General features: G+C 44.1%; 2 protein-coding genes across 5 annotated transcripts in view; one reads left to right on the top strand and one right to left on the bottom strand.

Annotated features, from left to right (window-relative positions):
* csrp2 (cysteine and glycine-rich protein 2) overlaps positions 1-6,978 on the top strand; it is a 14,461-nt gene extending 7,483 nt beyond the window's left edge. For all 3 annotated transcript variants that reach the window (XM_034865377.1, XM_034865379.1, XM_034865378.1), the window contains exons 4-6: positions 1,334-1,463; positions 3,142-3,235; positions 5,591-6,978. In XM_034865377.1, coding sequence (XP_034721268.1) covers positions 1,334-1,463; positions 3,142-3,235; positions 5,591-5,667 — 301 coding nt within the window. In that variant the 3' untranslated portion in view covers positions 5,668-6,978. The remainder of the gene's footprint in view (positions 1-1,333; positions 1,464-3,141; positions 3,236-5,590) is intronic.
* zdhhc17 (zinc finger DHHC-type palmitoyltransferase 17) overlaps positions 5,822-10,168 on the bottom strand; it is a 28,724-nt gene continuing 24,377 nt past the window's right edge. The window contains exons 15-18 of one of the 2 annotated variants that reach the window (XM_034865375.1): positions 9,429-9,512; positions 9,196-9,353; positions 8,984-9,078; positions 5,822-8,581 (exon numbers count right to left, since the gene is read on the bottom strand). In XM_034865375.1, the coding sequence (XP_034721266.1) occupies positions 8,443-8,581; positions 8,984-9,078; positions 9,196-9,353; positions 9,429-9,512 (476 nt within the window). In that variant the 3' untranslated portion in view covers positions 5,822-8,442. The remainder of the gene's footprint in view (positions 8,582-8,983; positions 9,079-9,195; positions 9,354-9,428; positions 9,513-10,168) is intronic. The other variant, XM_034865376.1, reaches the window with a different exon arrangement.

The following is a 10,168-nucleotide window of genomic DNA, read 5'->3' as shown; positions in this document are numbered from 1 at the left end:
TGAAGAAACCCTAAATGTTAACGGGAAAGCCCCGCGGACCTGAGGGGGAGAGCTGTTCACTTCTCCGTGTTCTGAGTGGAGCGGAGTTTCACACAGCAACAGAAGGAATCTGTGTCTGTAGGGAGGGGCGCTGGGACTAGCCTATCACAGAATAGTGTAAGGGAGAGGTGCTGTGACTAGCCTATCACAGAACGGAGAAACAGTCAGTGGAGAGAAGTCCCAAGGTCCAGGTATAAACAGTAGATGGGGGGGGTTGCTGCCCCGAACAAGTGACCCCCTGATATGCGAACTGTTACAGATGTCGCTCTTTTTAGGTCCAAACTCCAAACATATCTGTTCAGTCTGGCTTTTAATACGTAGCAGTAGTGGGACCATTTCATTCTTTTGTTTCTTTGTAACCTTTTCTGATTTTACTGTTTTCTATGTTCACTCTTTCTAATGTATGATGTGATTTTACTCATTCTGTTAAGAACTTTGGATACCTGCTGGTTGCTGTAAAGAGCTATATAAATACATTTTGATTGATTGATTGATTGGGGCAGCTCGATTATGCAAAAGAAAATCAATCACGATTATTTTTGTCAAAACTGAAATCACGATTATTTAACACGATGACTCATTGTCATTAGGTAAGATGTTGCAACAGTGAAAAACAAATCAACAGCCCTACTTCAACTGTGTATTCTTATGTACACCAGCTGTAAAAGCCCTGAAACAAACAGGAAACCCCGAGCCACACACTCCGCTGAGTGGTCAGATCAGGTGATGACTGTTATGAAAGAGTTTATTATGTAACCAGCAGGATCCCTTGTCCCCTCCTCTCTGCCCTCTGGCACAAAGGGCTTCATTCAGGGGCCGCTGGCGCTGGCAGTCACCCTCCGATAAGCAGCGCTCCAGGGGCCCCGGGTGCCCTGGCCCAGGACAGAGCAGGGTCTGCCAGCTTTATTTCTGCTCTGTTTCTCCTCTAAAACGTTGTTGCAATCTTTTAGAAAGTTGTCTTAACAGATGTTAATCCATTTAAGAATCAATGGTTAACTGATACATCACTCATTACCAAGGTATTTATTAAGCAAATTTATCAATGTTTTGACAGACAAACTTGGTTCACAATTAGTAAAGGACTAGATGTTTTCACAAGAAAAGAGGAGGATCTGGTACAGGACTTGTTTCACAAAATGACCTGTAAATAAATGATAAAAACCCTTTCCAGAATCAACGTCAGCCTCTAGCTGACACACTATAGATATATTTCCAATGTACTGAATTATGGTGATCTTTGGATTCATGTTATTTTAAACAATAAGTCATAGCCTCATGTGTATTCCCCCCCCAGGACACAGACTCACAGACCGACCACCAACCCCAACCCATCCAAATTTGCCCAGAAGTTTGGAGGTTCAGATAAATGTGCCCGGTGTGGAGACTCTGTCTACGCTGCGGAGAAGATCATGGGGGCAGGCAAGGTGAGAGTCTTCTCCTCTCTGTCGACACCACAGGCCTAAGGTGGAGCCTCCGTGTTGCTGGTTTAGTCTGACTACTCTCATAATCCCAAGCCCGAAGAGCTAATCAGGTCTTACAACAATGAATGGAAGAACTCTGGTGATCCCCTGAGGTTGACATTTAATATTTTCCGTACATCTGTTAATTAGATGGATTGCCTTGACATTTGGTACAGACATTCATGTTCCCCTCTGGATGAAGAGTAATCACTGACTTTTCATCTAGGTGATCTTATCATGCTAAAATGCTAAACTAAGATGTGTAACGTGGTAAACATTGTCTGTTAAACATCAGCGGGATTATTATGTCCTTTTGATCTTGTTAGCATGTGCGCAATCACTGAAGGCTTGTATCATGTGGACTTTCTTCCCACAAGCTCTGATCTCTCTGATGAACAGCTGACTTCTGACTCAGTGTCAGGTTCAGATCCAGTTCAATAACCCAGTAACACGGTCTCTTATCAGTCTGTGTACTGGTTCCACTTATTATTTAGTCATACTGTTCATATTGTAATATAATACTTATATATTAACAATACATATATATATATAAATAAAATACTATTTATTCCAACATCCTTTTGCACTATGATCCATAATTAAAATAATAACTATCATGATTTTAAGTTACACCTGCATACTTTTGCACTCTTCATTGCACTCTTGCCTCAACCTGTCTATATTGTTTCTGTTTATAGTGTGTATATATTAGTGTGTATATATTAGTGTGTATGTAGTGGCTGTTTTGTATGAGTAAACACATTGTGGGCAATACAATCCAAAGCTAAATTCCTCGTATGTGTCCTCGTACCTGGCAAATAAAGCTGATAATGATTGTGGACGCGCCAACAATGTGGTTGTCATTACTTAGAATTTCTCGGGGGGGGGGGGGGCAACAGAAACTACATACTCTAGCTTTATTAAGCAGTTAACAATCATTACATACAGTTTTAGCATGAACAGCCCCCACCAGAAATCCAACCTCTGTTTCCCTGAACTCCACAGGAACCCACTCTACGCTACAAACCACACGGCTAACGCACATGTTCTTTACAGCGCTGAACCACACGCAGGAGGTTTGGTGTGGTCTCTCCTAATGAGAGAACACCAATCCTGTTTTTCTGATTCAAGCCATTCCATAAGGTTTGGACGGGAGCTTCCCAACAGCTGGCGTTAACCGTGCGAGGCGCTCCGGACACGGTTCCTGGCGGAGTTACAGCCTATGAAGTCATAAGACTGTTTGATTCTGAGGAAGAAAATCAATAAGTCTCCGTTTCCTGCCGCTAATCGCATGCAGATTCATGCTTGAGCTGTTTTATAGCAGGTGATGTCATCGGGCGGAGAGCTGTTAATGTGTTTCCTAATGGGAGGAAATGGATGAGGCTCCACTCGTTGGCTAAAGCATAAGCTGTCATTTTCTGGGTAATGAAGACATTCTGAAAGGCCCGCCAGGCTGGGAGAGCTGCTTTGATGGGATTTGACAAAAGGAGATGACATACGCTCTAAGGAACATCTGCTAACATTACCTTTTTATTTATATTTTTTTAGTCTGATAATCTGAGGTAGATTTAGCATAAAAAGCAGGAAGACTGACTTGAACAGCAGCGAGTGTACAATTAAAATGATTTCTTTCTCTTCGTAGCCGTGGCATAAGAACTGCTTCCGCTGTGCAAAATGTGGCAAGAGCCTGGAGTCGACCACGCAGACGGAGAAAGACGGAGAAATCTACTGCAAAGGTGAGATAAAACATGTAAGACTGCTACCTGATTGGCTGTGTAGCATGGAAGCATCGTCACTGGGAGAAGCTAACATCATGCTAATGTCAGCATTAACATTGAGGCATCTGCCAGGACCTTAGCAAAGCTCAACTATTTGGCTTTCATTAGCTCAGTCATGTTGCAAAAATGATGACTCGGCTCAGGTGTGAATGTGTGGATTGTCATGACAACACAGTCACAGAGTATACACGTAGGCTGTATGCCTTGTGATCTCATACCAGACTGTGAGAGAATGTGTTCCTGCAACTTTATGCTGGTTTTGACCAAGCTGTAGTCTCTCAGACCTTGCCAGACCTTCTTCCACAGAGCTGTCGAGGAAGGTCTGGCTAGTCCACACAGAATTCCAAGATAGGAGAAAACATGCTCTGGTTTATTGGCATTTCTTTAAACCAATCACCATCGCTTTGGGAGATGCTAAGCTGCGGACGGAACCACGATGCCTCTGCTAAATAGTCCCAGGAAGGAAGTTGTTTTGGTGAGACATGTGTAGTCGTCAACAGAAAACTCACAGGTAGTCTAGCTAGCTGTCTGGATTTACCCAGCAGAGATCTGAGGACCAGGTAACCATAGTCCTCAGATTGGACAGATAGTCTAGCTAGCTGTCTGGATATACCCTGCAGAGATCTGAGGACCAGGTAACCATAGTCCTCAGATTGGACAGATAGTCCAGCTAGCTGTCTGGATTTACCCTGCAGAGATCTGAGGACCAGGTAACCATAGTCCTCAGATTGGACAGATAGTCTAGCTAGCTGAACATCTGGATGAAAAAAAGGACATCCAGCCGAATATCAGGCAACACCGGAGCAATCCAAGAAGTGGAACGTCGTGAATATAGACTGATGAAGCAGCAACCTGCTGAACAATGAAGCCAATGCGGAAGTGCCAACAACTGCAGTTCACCAAGTGGCCACTTAAGGCTGGCTCCCAAAGGAGGTTGCTCCCCAAAACCCAATGTTAAAGAGCCCAAAGGAACAGGTTGACAGCCTGGTACCTCTTGTAGTCACTTGTACGTTGTCCCAGATGAGTGTTTTCATATTTGGAGTGTTGGTTTGACCGGATCCTATTGGCCTCGTCATGCTAACAGAGCTGCTAACTGTCCACTATACTTTAGCAGAAACAGCTGCAGTCTGGCCTTCAGAGATGTCCTCATCGGCTCAGTGAGATGGGATGGTTTGGATAAACAGGAGACAAAGATTTAGACATAAACACACACACACACACACACACAGATGTCAGCAGATGGATGTTTGCTGAATGTCATGATGAAACCTTGTACTGATGAGGAGGAATGTTGCATCTCCGCTCTGAACCCTAACAGGCCAGACGCCATCAGCCAGTGGTGTGGACACATCCCAACTGCTGGGTAGCGTTGCTCTAACACACACAATTTCAGGACTTGTGGACAGCAGACCTAATGTCACATTTGCAACAACAACAAAAAGAAATCGGGGGGTGGGGGTTCAGTAAATGTTTATTTAGAAACTCTGCACCTGAGTGGTGAGCTCATTTTAACGTCAACACGGTGATGTTAGAGCTGGGAAACGGCACTGTTGAAACACACACACACACACACACAAACGGTGGTGGGATTTTAGTACGGAAAACACGATCCGCTGGAACTCAGCGCTAACCGGTCTGTGGCGCGCAGAGATCAAGTGAAACCTCAACCACAACGTCCTTTTCCATATAGCGGGACACAATCAGTCCTAATAATTAAAATATGGGTAACTTAGGGATAGTTCAGCAGATATGGAAGAAGACTAAAACTAAACTTGTGTAACACGCTTTACAGCTCTTTTCGTTTTAACAACTAAAAGGTACACATTTGTTTGTAATTTATTTAAAAAAAACGATGTCTAGGAAATTCTTTTCTTTCTTTTTTTATTGCCTTTTATTGTCTCTGCAGATGTCTCTGATCTACATAATTTGCTGTTCACACATGAAACATTACCCAGATACTTAAAGAAGCCTTGGAGACAAGGAGTATATATAGTGTATCTACTATATAAATATGTGTATATAATACATGTTTGAGTTGATATATAGCGCTAACTTGTAATCCCATGAGGGATATAATTCCCACAGTGGGAAGGGTTATTCCCTTGTTGTGAAAGCTTGACTCAGCAACGTCAACTCCTTTTCTTCATCTGTTCACTTTCTTTTAGCATGATGAAGCAGCCTGGTAGCAATGCACCTACACATCAGCTCACAACGCTTTTAAATGATGTTTTTAGTCAGTAATGTAAGGATGGTGTTTTGGAACAATCCAGTCTGCAGCTTATTAATGTATCTATCTCTCTTTTTTCTCTGCAGCGTGTTACGCCAAGAACTTTGGGCCCAAAGGGTTTGGTTACGGCCAAGGAGCCGGCGCGCTGGTTCACGCCAAGTGATGGCTCACCTGGGTCCATCACACCTTTTATATTTCTATTATATTCCTCTGTCTAACATCAACCAGCCCATGTCTTGTCTTTTCTTCCTTATGTACATTCATGTTGAAGTAGGTGTTCTCGATTCAAATAAAAACATTAACAAAACCACTTGTTCACATTTGACTATTTTATTATTAAAGCCATTAAAACTGAACCATGCCCATATGTTTACATCTGAAGCGGAGTTACATGGATGTCTGAAGGTGGGCAGAGAGGCACTGGAGATGATTATGTGCTTTATCTTTTTTACTTGAATTTTCTCACATGGCGAGGTGAGAGGGGAGACAGAACAGAAACATTTCAGGTTGCTGGAAGAACTAGTGAGGACTGAAATGGCTTTGAATTCAAGTCGTAGATGAGCAGAACTCCGCCCTAGAAAAACAAAAACACCAGTCTGCATTGACCTCCTGTCACTTTAAAGGCATGATTAGAACACAAGTGGTTAGTTACTGGTACCGATATGAAATCAACCTTTGGCCTTTAAAGCAAACAAAAAGCAGCAGCTGTACGTTGTCTTTGTAGGGCAGAAATGACATCAGTGGTTGGTTTGCAGGATGCGGGAGTGAAACATGGACTATGATGACGTAACCGCCCCCTTCTGATGATGCAAACATGAGGCCCAAAAGTTCCAGAGGCCTTAATGTATTATAACCTCCCTCTGTCCTTAAAACTATTGCATGATCACATTTCAGCTTTTAGAAAAAAAAAAAAAAATTGGCGTCTGCCTTAGTTCTCTAGTGTCTTTGCTTTACAATTTGTACATCCAGTGGTATAACAAACCCAGCGATATATGACATAGAAGTACAAAATAAAAAACCTTAAGGATGACTACAGAGTCCACAAGCATGGAACATCCAAATATATTACACACTTGCACAGTTAGGCCCGACTGGTAGTCGGTGACCTGAAAGAAAACTTCCACTAAACACACTGGATTTGCAAGAAAGAAAATAGAATAAAAGACAGACAAATGAACGCAATGCAGGAAAGTACTTGCAAATACATAACATTCACTATATACAGACACGTGGCTTGCCGGGCTGTCACCATGGTGATGACTAAGGGGTTGGGGGCGTGACGGCGAGAGCCCAGCTGTCCCGAGCATCGTACATGCAGTGGAGTTTCTTGGCTGGGGCGCAGGGGGATTTAAGGTATTAAGGGGCTAAGATGCCTATAGACAGCAGTGTCAGACATCACTAAAAGCTATAGTCATACACTTGGAGTATAGTCACTTGATTTTCTTCTGTTTTGTTGGAAGAAATCCCCCAAACTCAAAAAAAGAAAGTTAATCCGGGAGCACCTTCAACTAACACTGACAAAAAGGAAAGAAAATAGTTACAGAGAAAGATATTGTTTATGTACAGGTGCACATTCTTTACACTTCAGTCCGTCCTGCTGCTGCCTGCGGGGGGGGGGGGGGGGGGGGGGGGGGGGGGGGGGGGGGGGAGTTGGCCATGTCTGACTGGCCCCTCCTACTCCTCTCTGTAAACAATGGAAGCGTCGGTGCGAAGCGGCGCTGATGGGCCCGTGTGTTCAGTAACGGCCAAAAACAAATGATCAGTGCAATGTTGTAGACAGACAACAAAAAATAAGACTTTACAGCTTTTGGAGAAAAAAAACATGGAATGAACCTTTCTTGTAAACTCCCCTGTCCTTCGACTGCATTCTCAACTCCGCTGTTAATAAATACGCCAGCTGTACCCGTCTATATACAGTTTATGGTAAAGTCCCCGGGCTTACATGTCAAACTGCTATGGTTGTTTTCATAAAAACCTACTCAGCTAAAATGATGTGAAATGTTAAAATGATGGCGCTAGAACATAGCAACTTTGTCTATAAATAGTTTTAAATAAATATTCCTGTATCACATTGTCTGTAGGATATTTTCTGTCACGTCTAAAGGGCTCGCCGCTGAAGGAATGCACTTAATCTTGCCTTATTACAGCACATCAAACGTTTCCAGGTTATTACTTTGAGTAAAAAACGCTTCGATATCCTCCTAAACTTCCGTGCAGCTTTATTTCAGCAGGTGAGAAGTTGGACTCCTCCAGCGGCTCCACCTGTAACACACTCTGATAAGTTCAACTATGTTGGCAAATCCTCATCCGCTCAACTCCAACAAATAATCACGGTGCAAAATCATGACCTTAAAAGGACATTCCCTTATCTCTATTCATGGTTAAAAAAAGAAGTTAAAACAACTTTCCTTCAGCTTTTCTAGCCAGTTCACGATCACAGGACCAGCAGAGTTCCTGAACCGAACCGAACCGAACCAAAAGGATACACACAGGGCACATCAACAGGGACACCATAAATAAGGATAGAAAGTGGGAGGGGTCTCCACGGCGCTGCCACGCGGCAGCGTCACGCCTCCAGTACAAACACATGAGCTTTGATTTTGTAATTCCTCTGGTCCGTCGGCCTCTCTCCTCTCCGTCTGTGCCTGGCAGCAACGCAACCGTCCAAAGGGCTCGGGAGAAGAGACGAGGTGGAGGGGTGGGGGTGGGTTAGGGAATGTGGAGGTACTGTCTGATGTTGGAGAATAGAAGTAGTAGTAATAGTAATAGAGGGCGGAGGGAGAGGCCTTGCCCCGTTACAGCATGCTAGTCCTGGCTCATTCTTTTCCAAGTCTTTTGATCGGTGAGGGAGAGATGGTCCAAAAAAGCAAGCGCTCCCAAGGACAGACGGGACAGTAATCATTCCAAAACTTACTTCCACCCCCCCTTCCTTCGTCCTCTACACCAGCTGGTAGCCCGAGCCAGACGTCTGGTCGTACTCTATTGTGTACTGCGTGGTCCAGTCCACGGCCACGGGCCGGATCAGACCGCAGCAGCGGATCTCAAAGAAATCAATGAGGTTTCTGAAGCAGCCGTGGCTGCGGGGGGGTGGAGGGGGGAAAGAGAGAGAGAGAGAGAAGGGTAATGACTAATTATTATATTGATATAAGGTACATTCACACATTCCTTCACCAGTTTAGCATTACACACTTCAAAAACTAGCGCCTGTTGTTTTCTTTTAAATGTGAAATGCACTTGCTATTTTATCTCATCACTGCCCCCCCCCCCCCCCCCCTCTCATGTGCAATTCATACTTATTTCTTTAAATGTTACGCCTGAATGTATGCCATGTCTTGTTTTTCATTGGAGAGAAGCACTCTTCAAATGTGGTTGTATGTTACTAGGACAACAAAGGCCTTCTGACACGGACATTTGGAGTGCTATCACTGAAACGAGGACCTGCTCCTCTCTGTATGAGCCAACAGGTAAAGATCACTCACTTGAAGGGGCTTTCGATGGACGTGGCTGTGACTTTAAAGTGCTTGTATCTCCGAGCGTTCATCCTCTCATTGGTGGTGATTCCCAGAGCAGCGATCTAAGACAGGTGAACTCTAAGAGGTCAGCCAACACTTCACACAGTAACAGACGTGAATAAGATCAACTGGATCTCCTCGTTTTCAACGTGTCGGGTGTACAAAATGGAAATGCAGACCTGGTAGAGCTGACACATGATGAGCACGGCCACCCACATGAAGTGGAAGATGCTGTTGAGGAACATCCAGAACATCCAGGGAGAGCAGGAGGCGATCTGGGTCAGGTAGAGCCAGAAACCATCCTTGGCATAACTGGTGGCACAGTGGAGCCTCCAGTCTGAGGGAGGAAGGAAAGGAGTTAGCAGAGAGATCCAACCAGGGAGAGAAAAGAAAGAGTGCTTCCCCTACTCACAGGAAATGCAGCCGTAGATCATCCAGCAGATCATGCAGAGCAGGAAGAACAGATAACCCATGAAGTAGCGGTGGTTCCCACTTCCTACAGAGGAGAAACCAGCACATCATTTCCTGTTCTCAGCTCCTTCGCCAGGGGTGGACCAAGCGAGGCAGACGTGAAAACCACCGGAGATACGACAGCAGGGTGTGTGAGGCATGCTAACATGCTGCACACACCATCTTAGCTTAGCATGTTAGCACGCAAATATCTGAATATTCAAAGTACAGCTGATGGAAATGTCTTGCACTGGCCAAATGAAACATTTGACCTGATGGTGGCGCAAGAGGAAAAGTCAGAAGATCATCAGAGTGATTACGATTCATTCTCACAGGAATATGAATATCTGGACCACGGGTCTGTGAAAAGTCTTTTAAACTGTCATGAGGGTAAATAATAAACGCACATTATTGTTTCTGAGACAAAAAGGCTTCGTAGTTCTACAAATAGTAGATTATATACTTCATTCTAATCCAACAAATACATGTTTAATATATTTTTAAAGCGCTCATATCATGCTTATTTACTGTATATCTTGTTGTGCATGTTGTAGGTCTCCAAGGGACTAACCAAGCCCACCAGAAAACACGGTTCACAAACTGGCCTAGCTGCTAGTGAGGCACGTCCTCATACTCTGCTTCTGACTGGCTAGTAGTCCTTACCTAGGTACTGTCAGGGTCCTCATACTCTGCTCCTGACTG

This window comes from Etheostoma cragini, unplaced genomic scaffold (genome assembly GCF_013103735.1).
Source record: "Etheostoma cragini isolate CJK2018 unplaced genomic scaffold, CSU_Ecrag_1.0 ScbMSFa_1523, whole genome shotgun sequence".
In the NCBI taxonomy this organism is placed as follows: Eukaryota; Metazoa; Chordata; class Actinopteri; order Perciformes; family Percidae; genus Etheostoma; species Etheostoma cragini.
The sequence above is the reverse complement of the archived record's forward strand: the minus strand, read 5'-3'. Positions and strand labels throughout refer to the sequence as shown.